Source organism: Agrilus planipennis, unplaced genomic scaffold (assembly GCF_000699045.2).
Source record: "Agrilus planipennis isolate EAB-ADULT unplaced genomic scaffold, Apla_2.0 scaffold84, whole genome shotgun sequence".
Classification (NCBI taxonomy): domain Eukaryota; kingdom Metazoa; phylum Arthropoda; class Insecta; order Coleoptera; family Buprestidae; genus Agrilus; species Agrilus planipennis.
This window is the reverse complement of record NW_020439025.1, coordinates 674,894-690,486: the sequence shown is the minus strand read 5'-3', so window position 1 is coordinate 690,486 and position 15,593 is coordinate 674,894. Positions and strand designations below refer to the sequence as shown.

Sequence of the window (15,593 nt, the reverse complement as noted above, 5' to 3'; positions counted from 1 at the left end):
GCGTGTATTTTGGGCCCTTCTCGCACGTTCTCTCCTCACTCCCCGTTCCTAAAAAGGTAGACTGACCTGGATGTAACGGCATCCAGGATTGGCGTTCGGGAACGACCAATCACCGATCCCGTTACATTTCGGGATCTGGTTGCAGACATTTATATTCACCCGGGTTCGGTCGCTCGGCCATAACGGCTTTCGAACGTAAGTGGAACAGGTTCCTTTGAGCTTGCGATTACATATTTTTTATATGTGTGTGTGATATCAATTAGCGGATCTCTCAGTGTGTTTGTGTTTTATATTAATTTTTTTTTGGTGTGTTAAATACCAAAAACCGCTGCTACCCGGACTGTGATTCTTTTTAAGTGTGTGAAGTGTTTCAGAGTTTTGTGGAGTTTTTGGTGTTTATTTGGTCCATGTCTAGAATGACATCTTCCTTAATTCCTTACCAGATAAAATCTAAAAAAAATATTAAGTAATTACTTCGAATTACACCAAAAGCATGGATTTGATCTGTAATTTAGACTGAACCTTGTACTATATTTTGGAAGATGTCATTCTAAAATCATAAGTATGGATTCATTATTTGGAGAAACTGAAATGCATCGTTCCTTTTTTGTTTAATCTTGTTTAACAAAAAGATTAGAATTTAAATTCAAAATTTAATACGGTGTAGGTATTATGCAACTAAGAAACACTAAAGTTCAAAAAAATTCTTGAACGCGCTTGACATTATAAAATGTGCCTTCTAAAAATAGATTCTAAAATCCATTTAACAGTCAATGTGGCACAATAACTTTATGCCTATCTACTTGGATCTATAATAGATTGCTGGGGATTAAGTAATAATTTTTAAATAGGTTTGGCGATTCGAAACAAAATCTGAAATGGTTAGGCACATACGTACTTATTTGGAATGGAGAGAATGTGTGTGTCTAAAATACTTTATTAATGTTAAAAAAATATTTAGTTACGTAATATAGCTTTGTCTAAATCCGTTGCCAAGAATTAGTAGCTGTTTTATTTTTGTATTTTTCGTCGCCATCTTTATAGCCTAACATGGTTGGTATATTTTGAATAAGCGCACATGTTCGATCTAAATTTAACCAATGGGCGTCGACATTTTAGTTAAAGCTGCCGCTTCTATATTACTCACGAAAAATTTTGTAATTGGAATTCGTTAACCAATTAGAAAAATTGTAGAAGAAGAAAAGGAAAACTGTAGATTGACAAATACGTCAAGGAATTAATAAAAAACTTATTTCTACAAATGATAGGATGGTACCTAAATGAATCATTAAATGAGAATGGTACTAATTTGGCAATAATTTGTACGGGAAAAATTCAGGAAGCATTACAGTAATTTGACACTTGTATTTTTGTTGCAAGATTGGATAATAAGCCAATGTAATTGCATATTTGAAATGTTGGCAGCCTTTAAAAACATTTCAAAACGTTTCGACAATACCATTAAGACTTAGATGCTCGGGTTTTATTTAGTTTGCCTTACATTCCATTCTATTTTTACTCTATACGCGGCCGTGCAGTAGAATCTTCATGCTCCTTACAAGGCATGGTGTACGGATGACTATTAAAAAGCATTATTAAAAAACATAATTCTCGAACCTTAAATTACCGAGCTAATTTTGCATTTTAACAAACATGCCAAGTAGAATTAAACATTTTATCGTTTTGTAAAATAGCATCCACTTACCAAAAAAGAAATGGAATCATAGATCAAGCTAATGCTTGTTGACTCTTTATGCCTTTATCGTCCCTTATGTAGAGAATTCCAGATTCGCCTAATTTTTCTCATTTAGTAATCATCGAAGAAATAAATAAAATTTTGATGCTAATAGGAATTACTTCAGTTAAATGATGACTTCATACTCAAATATCATTCATATTCCTGATCGTTTGTCTGTATTGGTACTTTATTGTTTGGCTTATATGCAGCACATGGGATTCCTGACCGAAAATTTCTTTATATAAATTAAATAATTTTGAGAATCACCGTGACTCTCGCCAAATAAATTGTTCAACAAATTAAATTTAAATAAGCAAATTTGAGGTTCTGGAATCCAATCTAACCTAACAACATTGCTGACTCTTCTGTATTTTATATTGTTTTTTTCTTATCGATAGGAAGGCTCTAGGGCTACGTTTATAATCTCTTCTCGCCCCAGTTTCAAAAGTACTCATTCATCATGCCAAAAAAGGAAGCAGCTGCCGAAGAGGATCCCGATCCAACCCCATACCTCTTCGTCTCTCTTGAGCAAAAACGTATTGACCAAACTAAGCCCTACGATGCCAAGAAGTCCTGCTGGGTGCCAGACGAGAAAGAAGGTTTCCTGCTCGGAGAAATCCGAGGAACTAAGGGTGACTTGGTCACCGTTGGAATCCCCGGAGGAGAGGTAATGAAGAGTCGCAACCACCGCGAAACAAACAGAAGTTATTTACCCAATAAAATCGACGACTATTTTGGAAATTCTTGAATGACCTTAATCAAATTCATTTGCCTGTATAATGTTACGTAGGAAATTTCAAAAAATAAGGGAGTTAAGACGAGGTTTTCAATCACAAGTTAACTAAGTTTAAAGTAGTCCGAGATAGTTAAATTAAATTCTAATCATTGAATAATAATAATCTGGTATATAGAAAACAAAAGTAATTGAAAATTTTTAATGCTTAAAATAAAATAACACGTCATAGTTGATACTTTAATTAGAATTAAATTAGCAACCGATTATAGCTTCAGATCTAATATTGAATAAATGAAATTAGCAGAATTTGAAAATTATACAAACAGTTTTGAATTAAAATTAAAACTTAGGATGTAAAACAAAAGTGAATAATCCTTTGGATTAAAATTCCTTACTGATTATGGTCCGGGACAGCAAAAGAAACTCGAGAAAACTTTTGCATCATGTTTTACACAATAAATTGACCCAGGAAATACAATTGGCTATGATTTCCTTTAGTTGTAGAAGCTTCTGTATAGTATTAGTTATCGAAATTATTCTTTTTCACTTAAAGTTGTTGTGCTTGCTATTAGGAACGAACACTTAAGAAGGACTCGTTGTTCCAAGTAAACCCGCCGAAATTCGAGAAAGTCGAAGACATGGCCGACTTGACTTTTCTTAACGAAGCTGCTGTTTTGCACAACTTGAAACAGCGTTACTACTGCAAACTTATCTATGTAAGTATCCATTAGACGATATTAACGTTCTTTCTCTCTATTGATTAGGAGAAAAACTTCAAGAAGGAACAGGTGCAACAAGTCAATCCACCTAAATTCGAAAAATGCGAGGATATGTCTAACTTGACATATCTCAATGATGCGTCGGTTTTGTACAATTTAAAATCCAGATATGTGGCTAAGTTGATCTATGTAAGTGGATGAAGAATGAATGGGAGCTTTTGCTAAACTCATTCTCACTCGACCTTCTAAATCCCTTTCATCCTGCGTCTCCCCCTTCCTCGTTAATTAATCCATGCTCAGCTGGAAAATACGGTAGTACGCCGTCCAGTGAAGATGTTTCTGAAAATCTGCTCACATGAATACATTACCTGAACAATTAGGAGTAGATATCATCATTCATCGAGTGACTATATGTTTTTTAATGAATCATCGAACCTTCTGTTTTGACTATGAAGGACTCTTAGGTAAAATACTACTCATATTTCAACCGACAAAGGTCTAGTCGGATTTTATGTACTTTTCTTCTTCATGTTGTAGCATCAGAGCGTTTTGTGTGATTATCTCTGGTGCCATCTCTATACGAAAGAGACTCCATTTATTATGTTGTGTTCTAATGTGTCTTAATATTAAAATTAACTTGTACATCCCCACAAAAAGTGGATTGTTGGTTTTTTTTAGAAATAATGCTACTGATAGCCACCTCTCCATATCTACAGTATACCAAAGGAGAGGTTAGCTATCGGACGAATTTTTCTTATGATTAATCCATTGTAATCTAACTACCACTATAGAAAGTGGACTGATATTGATTAAAAGGTGTGATCAACTACTTAACCCATTTTATCCCTCCACGTGAAATGGACGGGGATCGATTTACTAATACCAGACTTTTGCACATTTCTGAGTAACTTTGTTTCCACTAGACATACTCTGGTCTGTTTTGCGTCGCCATCAACCCTTACAAGAGGTTCCCTGTGTACACCCATCGTTGTGCCAAACTCTACCGTGGTAAAAGGAGAAATGAAGTGCCACCCCACATTTTCGCCATTTCTGACGGTGCCTACGTAAACATGTTGACCAGTAAGTTGATATTGTATTAAAATATTAACACATAATACTACATGATTATGTTTTACTTTTCAGACCATGAAAATCAATCCATGTTGATTACGTAAGTATCATTTACATCCAATAAAAATGAAGCAATTTCATTCCTGAAAGAAAAAGAACGATAATATTGTAACGAATCTTCTAGTAGCTATTTATTTATTTACCGGGTCTTGTGTAAAAGTACTTTCTTTTACATAATATCACCCATCACCTACCTATCTATATTGTTTTGGAACTTCTCGATCTTTTTGAGAACACTCTTCTCAAACCATGGTATAAAGATATTCTATACCACAGCGTCACTTCTTTGATCTGTTCTAAAATGTAGGGTGTTTTTGCAAGCGGTCATAAGCCTACATTATGTGACATTCTACCGAGTGGCATGACCCAGAGGTTTAGACCATTTCTTAGCATTCGGGGTCCGTCTGTCTTGGTCCCAGTTTTTCTTGGATTACATAGGCAAATGTTGGGGCAGATAATCTTTCATTCTCTTCTGTCTTCATTTAGTCCGTTTCATCTTTCTCACCCGAACTACCACCCACCCATTCCCACGATTCCTGAAAGGAAGCTGAAGAAGGTCTTCCGCCCCACCTTCTGGCGTAGTCCGAAGGGACTGCCCGCGCACCAGCATTACTGACTGGTGGGAATGAAACATCCAAAAGTTTTAGTTTTTTTTAAATGACATTCTGCGTAAGACAGCTCTTGCTTAGCGAGGAATTTGTTGATGAACTGGTGAAGTGTCGCCAAGAGCGGACTTTTAGGTAAATCAAGTCAAATATGTTCTAATCACTCTCTTGATTTGCTCAAAAGGTCCCTTCTGCAGACTTAACCACTTTATGAACGAGTTCTTCGCTAAACGGTGGCTGTCTATCAATTGTAACTTATTTTGATTTAAATGATTAATCCTCTCTAAACGGATATTGTCGTTCTTCTCAGGAAAATGAGATTGTTACTATTCTACCATTTACTAATTTATATGTTTGTTCTGACGATGTACACATTTTATGATGCAGTGGTGAATCTGGTGCCGGAAAGACTGAGAACACGAAGAAGGTAATTGCGTATTTCGCGACAGTTGGTGCCAGTACCAAGAAAACCGAAAGTGACTCGAAAAAGGGCAGTTTAGAAGACCAGGTCGTCCAAACTAACCCTGTACTTGAAGCCTTTGGTAACGCCAAGACCGTCCGTAACGATAACTCATCTCGTTTCGTACGTTTATCAACAGAATTGATAAGATATCTCTTGTAATAACACCAATTTTAAATTGTTTAGGGTAAATTCATTCGTATTCACTTCGGTCCCACTGGTAAACTAGCTGGTGCTGACATTGAAACTTGTAAGCTAAATAAGAAGCTCTAGTTAACAACTAAATATTATTAAATGATAACATCTCCTCGTAACAGATCTACTGGAAAAGGCTCGTGTCATCTCCCAACAGCCTCTTGAAAGATCTTACCACATCTTCTACCAAATTATGTCCGGAGCCGTCCCTGGAGTAAAAGGTGAGACAATATCCACGTAATTGATGAAACATTTTCAGGGGAATTATCAGGAATATATTCGAACGATTGTCATTGGTAATAAAAAGGGACATCCACTTTTTTACTGCAAACTGAATTATTTACGTAAAGTAAATTAATAATAGTTTTTTTTATTAGTTCCATACTAAATTCTTTGAACTTTTTTAATAAAATTTTTAGTTTAGATCTATACCAGACATTGTAAATTTGGTCAATTTAGATTGCTGTCTTAGTAAGGGTAAGACAAACGCTATGAAATACTACAGTTAACAGTAGCTATATACTGATGTCATCACTTTCGATTGTGTTGGTGATTAATCAAAATTATCTGTGGTATAGTGATCAAAACTTACAAGTTCTAGATCGTGACCCAATTTTATTGATTTATGTTTCCCTCTTTATCTCTTGTTTGAAATAGTGGATGTCCTATTCAAGATCTCTTACTCTCTAAATGCATCCCCAGGAATGATAATATATACTTCAAAGTTGAAGTTGTCGTAATTTATTTCAGAACGTGATTGAACTGATTTAACATTTAAACGAATTACACGACCCCCTTAATGATTTTAATAATAATAATAATACATAAATGCTTGTATTTTAAGACACCTTGTCCAGGAGTCAATAATAACATTTATATTCCGTTTAGACATGTGTTTGCTGTCTAATAATGTTCAGGATTATTACTACGTTGCGCAAGGAAAAACAAGTATTCCCGGAGTAGATGATGGTGAAGAAATGAGACTAACCGATGTAAGTGCCAGTTGAAATGGCACTACGTTTTTTATCACTCTAATTGGAATGTTGTAGTTTGCGTCACTACCGCTTGTACATATACGTATAATTCTAAATTTTTATGAATAAAAAAAAAAGATCGAGTAGTAAGGACAACACTCGAACCTATAATGTAAATAATAGAACCGTCCCTTTACCATAACAACAACATGAGACTGAGAGAATACCGAGACGATTCTCTCAAGTTGTTAATATAAAATTAATTTCTTCCCATACCCTTCAACAATTCGAAGATTACTTGGTGCTCACGAACAGCTCAAGAAATCGATCCGATATTTAACACTAATATTGATTAATTACCCTAAAGTCGTTTTGAGACTCGACAAATTATTACTTATCCTCAATTACCCCCACAGAAATATGCAACCTTGGTAAAAACATACTTGAGTATCCCTTCGTATCGCAAGGAAAGACCACAATCCCTGGCCTCGATGACGGCGAGGAATTTAGAATAACTGACGTAAGATACCTGAGCACTAATACAATTCCTAATGGCTTATCAAAGAAACTGATAATAACAATAAACGCAAAAACAACGGTTTTATTAATTCTTTAAATGACTATACCCTTTATGTGCGCATGCCATCTATGTCTCTATCTCTTTCTCTCTATCTATCTATCTGTCTCACTCTTTCTCTCAATATATATGTATGTGATTAACATGTAGTTCTTCTTGCAAGTGTTATTCCTCTAGCGTTAACAAGAAAGCTATGCCTAGTGTATGTGATCTGTCTAATCTGCCTCAGAAACGTGCTTCTTGTCAAATTGGATATACGACTATCCATTTATCAGTGGAGGGCAAACCCATATCCATGGAGTCGACGACTACCATGAAGGGATGGTGACCAATGTAAGCGTCTAGTGATCCGCTTACTCACCCAAAAAGGGAGCCAGCGGGCCCCTAAAAAGGAAGGGACCACCCCAAAAAAAAAAAACAATATCAGGACACGAAAATTCCATAATTTTTCAATATTTTTTGAACACTTGTTTTTTGTTTCGGTAAGAAAGGATTTTAAAGGATCCCTTCTTTTGTCACAATTTTTTTTGTTTCGTTTGGGCAGTTTGCAGATTTCATGTCTAGGCATCGCTTGCTCCCTGTGTACATACTGTACATATGTAAAAAAAAATTAACAACGTTTCTAATGTACAAAGATCTACGATGCAACCCTGGGATTCAGTAAACACGCTATATTTGCAGAATACAACAATGTGCTGTCAGATGCTCAGCTGTCTTTTACAGTATCGTTGCGGCTACTACATGCTACACGTTGCGTTCGTCTCTAATTTTTCTCGCACTACATATTTTATTAACTTATATTATAATTTCTACACTCTTTCTTTAGCTCTATCTCATTTGCCAACAGCTGCTGCCTTCATTGTGAAGAAGAGAAGACGCATTTTCTTGCTACTGTTATCTTCACGCAACGCATTTTACGTTACTGATATTAAGTTCGATTTTACTTTTGACTCATTGATTAACCCGCTTTATTTTGCTTTGCTTTAGAATTCTGCTTACTATCTAACGACATCTACGAGTACTATTTCGTATCCCAGGGTAAAATTACTATTCCTAATGTTGACGACGCAGAGGAATTAACTCTTACAGATGTAAGTAAATGACCATTTAAGTCAAAGCAACCATCGTGATGATAAACCTTTCGTTGTTTTTGGTTAATTTTAAATGTAGAGACCCCATTTGAGACTTCAAACCAAACTGACTGTTTTTCTTGTTAAAGTTATACTTCTTTTAGTGCATTGAGAGTAAAATTTAGCAAGCAACGGAAGTTGCGCGCGCAGCCCACAACTGTCAGTTGCACCTGTCAACGATAACTGTCATCTGTAATCGAACACATTAGCTGCTTTCACGAGGCTGTTTTAAAATATGAATAACAAAATGAAAAGGCGACAATGACTGCTGGCATTTCATTTTAATCTTTTTATTTTGTTGTGGCCTGTTGTTTAAATATGAAAGTTAATAATTATTATTAGATATGTTTTACACGGAGCAAAAAATATGTATGTAAATAGAAGTATAACTTCCAACACGTGTACATATGTGGGTACACACACAATCTTGCCAAATTGTCTCGAACTGATGTGAGATAAACTTTTAACCCACTACTTGTAAAGATTTCCGCCCTTGTGTATATATTACGTACATATAAATTTCTACTTACTAAATATTACCCTTGCAGCTTGTACCCTCCTGTATATTTCGCTTTTTTTTGTGCACTCTTGCAATTTCACGTCCAGATGAAACTCTGTCTTGGCTTATTGTAAATAATTTGCAGCTTCTACTTCTTACTAATGAACACGTTATAATATTCGGTGCGGAAATATAGGTAACTAACTGACTTACAGGAAGCTTTCGACGTTTTGGGTTTCACCCAAGAAGAGAAGAATGATATTTACAAGATCACTGCCGCCGTCATGCACATGGGTGGTATGAAGTTCAAACAGAGGGGTCGTGAAGAACAAGCTGAAGCCGATGGCACAGAAGTACGTTGATAGAAAACCGTAGAATCAAAATATTTTACCGATTTCTTTTATTTTTTTTNAGGAAGCAGCTGCCGAAGAGGATCCCGATCCAACCCCATACCTCTTCGTCTCTCTTGAGCAAAAACGTATTGACCAAACTAAGCCCTACGATGCCAAGAAGTCCTGCTGGGTGCCAGACGAGAAAGAAGGTTTCCTGCTCGGAGAAATCCGAGGAACTAAGGGTGACTTGGTCACCGTTGGAATCCCCGGAGGAGAGGTAATGAAGAGTCGCAACCACCGCGAAACAAACAGAAGTTATTTACCCAATAAAATCGACGACTATTTTGGAAATTCTTGAATGACCTTAATCAAATTCATTTGCCTGTATAATGTTACGTAGGAAATTTCAAAAAATAAGGGAGTTAAGACGAGGTTTTCAATCACAAGTTAACTAAGTTTAAAGTAGTCCGAGATAGTTAAATTAAATTCTAATCATTGAATAATAATAATCTGGTATATAGAAAACAAAAGTAATTGAAAATTTTTAATGCTTAAAATAAAATAACACGTCATAGTTGATACTTTAATTAGAATTAAATTAGCAACCGATTATAGCTTCAGATCTAATATTGAATAAATGAAATTAGCAGAATTTGAAAATTATACAAACAGTTTTGAATTAAAATTAAAACTTAGGATGTAAAACAAAAGTGAATAATCCTTTGGATTAAAATTCCTTACTGATTATGGTCCGGGACAGCAAAAGAAACTCGAGAAAACTTTTGCATCATGTTTTACACAATAAATTGACCCAGGAAATACAATTGGCTATGATTTCCTTTAGTTGTAGAAGCTTCTGTATAGTATTAGTTATCGAAATTATTCTTTTTCACTTAAAGTTGTTGTGCTTGCTATTAGGAACGAACACTTAAGAAGGACTCGTTGTTCCAAGTAAACCCGCCGAAATTCGAGAAAGTCGAAGACATGGCCGACTTGACTTTTCTTAACGAAGCTGCTGTTTTGCACAACTTGAAACAGCGTTACTACTGCAAACTTATCTATGTAAGTATCCATTAGACGATATTAACGTTCTTTCTCTCTATTGATTAGGAGAAAAACTTCAAGAAGGAACAGGTGCAACAAGTCAATCCACCTAAATTCGAAAAATGCGAGGATATGTCTAACTTGACATATCTCAATGATGCGTCGGTTTTGTACAATTTAAAATCCAGATATGTGGCTAAGTTGATCTATGTAAGTGGATGAAGAATGAATGGGAGCTTTTGCTAAACTCATTCTCACTCGACCTTCTAAATCCCTTTCATCCTGCGTCTCCCCCTTCCTCGTTAATTAATCCATGCTCAGCTGGAAAATACGGTAGTACGCCGTCCAGTGAAGATGTTTCTGAAAATCTGCTCACATGAATACATTACCTGAACAATTAGGAGTAGATATCATCATTCATCGAGTGACTATATGTTTTTTAATGAATCATCGAACCTTCTGTTTTGACTATGAAGGACTCTTAGGTAAAATACTACTCATATTTCAACCGACAAAGGTCTAGTCGGATTTTATGTACTTTTCTTCTTCATGTTGTAGCATCAGAGCGTTTTGTGTGATTATCTCTGGTGCCATCTCTATACGAAAGAGACTCCATTTATTATGTTGTGTTCTAATGTGTCTTAATATTAAAATTAACTTGTACATCCCCACAAAAAGTGGATTGTTGGTTTTTTTTAGAAATAATGCTACTGATAGCCACCTCTCCATATCTACAGTATACCAAAGGAGAGGTTAGCTATCGGACGAATTTTTCTTATGATTAATCCATTGTAATCTAACTACCACTATAGAAAGTGGACTGATATTGATTAAAAGGTGTGATCAACTACTTAACCCATTTTATCCCTCCACGTGAAATGGACGGGGATCGATTTACTAATACCAGACTTTTGCACATTTCTGAGTAACTTTGTTTCCACTAGACATACTCTGGTCTGTTTTGCGTCGCCATCAACCCTTACAAGAGGTTCCCTGTGTACACCCATCGTTGTGCCAAACTCTACCGTGGTAAAAGGAGAAATGAAGTGCCACCCCACATTTTCGCCATTTCTGACGGTGCCTACGTAAACATGTTGACCAGTAAGTTGATATTGTATTAAAATATTAACACATAATACTACATGATTATGTTTTACTTTTCAGACCATGAAAATCAATCCATGTTGATTACGTAAGTATCATTTACATCCAATAAAAATGAAGCAATTTCATTCCTGAAAGAAAAAGAACGATAATATTGTAACGAATCTTCTAGTAGCTATTTATTTATTTACCGGGTCTTGTGTAAAAGTACTTTCTTTTACATAATATCACCCATCACCTACCTATCTATATTGTTTTGGAACTTCTCGATCTTTTTGAGAACACTCTTCTCAAACCATGGTATAAAGATATTCTATACCACAGCGTCACTTCTTTGATCTGTTCTAAAATGTAGGGTGTTTTTGCAAGCGGTCATAAGCCTACATTATGTGACATTCTACCGAGTGGCATGACCCAGAGGTTTAGACCATTTCTTAGCATTCGGGGTCCGTCTGTCTTGGTCCCAGTTTTTCTTGGATTACATAGGCAAATGTTGGGGCAGATAATCTTTCATTCTCTTCTGTCTTCATTTAGTCCGTTTCATCTTTCTCACCCGAACTACCACCCACCCATTCCCACGATTCCTGAAAGGAAGCTGAAGAAGGTCTTCCGCCCCACCTTCTGGCGTAGTCCGAAGGGACTGCCCGCGCACCAGCATTACTGACTGGTGGGAATGAAACATCCAAAAGTTTTAGTTTTTTTTAAATGACATTCTGCGTAAGACAGCTCTTGCTTAGCGAGGAATTTGTTGATGAACTGGTGAAGTGTCGCCAAGAGCGGACTTTTAGGTAAATCAAGTCAAATATGTTCTAATCACTCTCTTGATTTGCTCAAAAGGTCCCTTCTGCAGACTTAACCACTTTATGAACGAGTTCTTCGCTAAACGGTGGCTGTCTATCAATTGTAACTTATTTTGATTTAAATGATTAATCCTCTCTAAACGGATATTGTCGTTCTTCTCAGGAAAATGAGATTGTTACTATTCTACCATTTACTAATTTATATGTTTGTTCTGACGATGTACACATTTTATGATGCAGTGGTGAATCTGGTGCCGGAAAGACTGAGAACACGAAGAAGGTAATTGCGTATTTCGCGACAGTTGGTGCCAGTACCAAGAAAACCGAAAGTGACTCGAAAAAGGGCAGTTTAGAAGACCAGGTCGTCCAAACTAACCCTGTACTTGAAGCCTTTGGTAACGCCAAGACCGTCCGTAACGATAACTCATCTCGTTTCGTACGTTTATCAACAGAATTGATAAGATATCTCTTGTAATAACACCAATTTTAAATTGTTTAGGGTAAATTCATTCGTATTCACTTCGGTCCCACTGGTAAACTAGCTGGTGCTGACATTGAAACTTGTAAGCTAAATAAGAAGCTCTAGTTAACAACTAAATATTATTAAATGATAACATCTCCTCGTAACAGATCTACTGGAAAAGGCTCGTGTCATCTCCCAACAGCCTCTTGAAAGATCTTACCACATCTTCTACCAAATTATGTCCGGAGCCGTCCCTGGAGTAAAAGGTGAGACAATATCCACGTAATTGATGAAACATTTTCAGGGGAATTATCAGGAATATATTCGAACGATTGTCATTGGTAATAAAAAGGGACATCCACTTTTTTACTGCAAACTGAATTATTTACGTAAAGTAAATTAATAATAGTTTTTTTTATTAGTTCCATACTAAATTCTTTGAACTTTTTTAATAAAATTTTTAGTTTAGATCTATACCAGACATTGTAAATTTGGTCAATTTAGATTGCTGTCTTAGTAAGGGTAAGACAAACGCTATGAAATACTACAGTTAACAGTAGCTATATACTGATGTCATCACTTTCGATTGTGTTGGTGATTAATCAAAATTATCTGTGGTATAGTGATCAAAACTTACAAGTTCTAGATCGTGACCCAATTTTATTGATTTATGTTTCCCTCTTTATCTCTTGTTTGAAATAGTGGATGTCCTATTCAAGATCTCTTACTCTCTAAATGCATCCCCAGGAATGATAATATATACTTCAAAGTTGAAGTTGTCGTAATTTATTTCAGAACGTGATTGAACTGATTTAACATTTAAACGAATTACACGACCCCCTTAATGATTTTAATAATAATAATAATACATAAATGCTTGTATTTTAAGACACCTTGTCCAGGAGTCAATAATAACATTTATATTCCGTTTAGACATGTGTTTGCTGTCTAATAATGTTCAGGATTATTACTACGTTGCGCAAGGAAAAACAAGTATTCCCGGAGTAGATGATGGTGAAGAAATGAGACTAACCGATGTAAGTGCCAGTTGAAATGGCACTACGTTTTTTATCACTCTAATTGGAATGTTGTAGTTTGCGTCACTACCGCTTGTACATATACGTATAATTCTAAATTTTTATGAATAAAAAAAAAAGATCGAGTAGTAAGGACAACACTCGAACCTATAATGTAAATAATAGAACCGTCCCTTTACCATAACAACAACATGAGACTGAGAGAATACCGAGACGATTCTCTCAAGTTGTTAATATAAAATTAATTTCTTCCCATACCCTTCAACAATTCGAAGATTACTTGGTGCTCACGAACAGCTCAAGAAATCGATCCGATATTTAACACTAATATTGATTAATTACCCTAAAGTCGTTTTGAGACTCGACAAATTATTACTTATCCTCAATTACCCCCACAGAAATATGCAACCTTGGTAAAAACATACTTGAGTATCCCTTCGTATCGCAAGGAAAGACCACAATCCCTGGCCTCGATGACGGCGAGGAATTTAGAATAACTGACGTAAGATACCTGAGCACTAATACAATTCCTAATGGCTTATCAAAGAAACTGATAATAACAATAAACGCAAAAACAACGGTTTTATTAATTCTTTAAATGACTATACCCTTTATGTGCGCATGCCATCTATGTCTCTATCTCTTTCTCTCTATCTATCTATCTGTCTCACTCTTTCTCTCAATATATATGTATGTGATTAACATGTAGTTCTTCTTGCAAGTGTTATTCCTCTAGCGTTAACAAGAAAGCTATGCCTAGTGTATGTGATCTGTCTAATCTGCCTCAGAAACGTGCTTCTTGTCAAATTGGATATACGACTATCCATTTATCAGTGGAGGGCAAACCCATATCCATGGAGTCGACGACTACCATGAAGGGATGGTGACCAATGTAAGCGTCTAGTGATCCGCTTACTCACCCAAAAAGGGAGCCAGCGGGCCCCTAAAAAGGAAGGGACCACCCCAAAAAAAAAAAACAATATCAGGACACGAAAATTCCATAATTTTTCAATATTTTTTGAACACTTGTTTTTTGTTTCGGTAAGAAAGGATTTTAAAGGATCCCTTCTTTTGTCACAATTTTTTTTGTTTCGTTTGGGCAGTTTGCAGATTTCATGTCTAGGCATCGCTTGCTCCCTGTGTACATACTGTACATATGTAAAAAAAAATTAACAACGTTTCTAATGTACAAAGATCTACGATGCAACCCTGGGATTCAGTAAACACGCTATATTTGCAGAATACAACAATGTGCTGTCAGATGCTCAGCTGTCTTTTACAGTATCGTTGCGGCTACTACATGCTACACGTTGCGTTCGTCTCTAATTTTTCTCGCACTACATATTTTATTAACTTATATTATAATTTCTACACTCTTTCTTTAGCTCTATCTCATTTGCCAACAGCTGCTGCCTTCATTGTGAAGAAGAGAAGACGCATTTTCTTGCTACTGTTATCTTCACGCAACGCATTTTACGTTACTGATATTAAGTTCGATTTTACTTTTGACTCATTGATTAACCCGCTTTATTTTGCTTTGCTTTAGAATTCTGCTTACTATCTAACGACATCTACGAGTACTATTTCGTATCCCAGGGTAAAATTACTATTCCTAATGTTGACGACGCAGAGGAATTAACTCTTACAGATGTAAGTAAATGACCATTTAAGTCAAAGCAACCATCGTGATGATAAACCTTTCGTTGTTTTTGGTTAATTTTAAATGTAGAGACCCCATTTGAGACTTCAAACCAAACTGACTGTTTTTCTTGTTAAAGTTATACTTCTTTTAGTGCATTGAGAGTAAAATTTAGCAAGCAACGGAAGTTGCGCGCGCAGCCCACAACTGTCAGTTGCACCTGTCAACGATAACTGTCATCTGTAATCGAACACATTAGCTGCTTTCACGAGGCTGTTTTAAAATATGAATAACAAAATGAAAAGGCGACAATGACTGCTGGCATTTCATTTTAATCTTTTTATTTTGTTGTGGCCTGTTGTTTAAATATGAAAGTTAATAATTATTATTAGATATGTTTTACACGGAGC

General features: G+C 35.8%; 1 protein-coding gene across 50 annotated transcripts in view; it reads left to right on the top strand.

Annotated features, from left to right (window-relative positions):
• The first annotated feature begins 2,114 nt into the window (after positions 1-2,114).
• Positions 2,115-15,593, top strand: part of LOC108734887 (myosin heavy chain, muscle) — a 31,110-nt gene continuing 17,631 nt past the window's right edge. For 15 of the 50 annotated variants that reach the window (XM_018466638.2, XM_018466606.2, XM_018466637.2 and 12 more), the window contains exons 1-9: positions 2,116-2,405; positions 3,239-3,382; positions 4,117-4,273; positions 4,337-4,364; positions 5,317-5,512; positions 5,576-5,639; positions 5,707-5,805; positions 6,975-7,078; positions 8,980-9,117. In XM_018466638.2, the coding sequence (XP_018322140.1) occupies positions 2,199-2,405; positions 3,239-3,382; positions 4,117-4,273; positions 4,337-4,364; positions 5,317-5,512; positions 5,576-5,639; positions 5,707-5,805; positions 6,975-7,078; positions 8,980-9,117 (1,137 nt within the window). In that variant the 5' untranslated portion in view covers positions 2,116-2,198. Of the gene's footprint in view, positions 2,406-3,046; positions 3,191-3,238; positions 3,383-4,116; positions 4,274-4,336; positions 4,365-5,316; positions 5,513-5,575; positions 5,640-5,706; positions 5,806-6,472; positions 6,577-6,974; positions 7,079-8,122; positions 8,227-8,979; positions 9,118-9,178; positions 9,374-10,014; positions 10,159-10,206; positions 10,351-11,084; positions 11,242-11,304; positions 11,333-12,284; positions 12,481-12,543; positions 12,608-12,674; positions 12,774-13,440; positions 13,545-13,942; positions 14,047-15,090; positions 15,195-15,593 lie in introns of all 50 variants that reach the window. The other 35 variants (XM_018466616.2, XM_025976414.1, XM_018466628.2 and 32 more) reach the window with 10 other exon arrangements.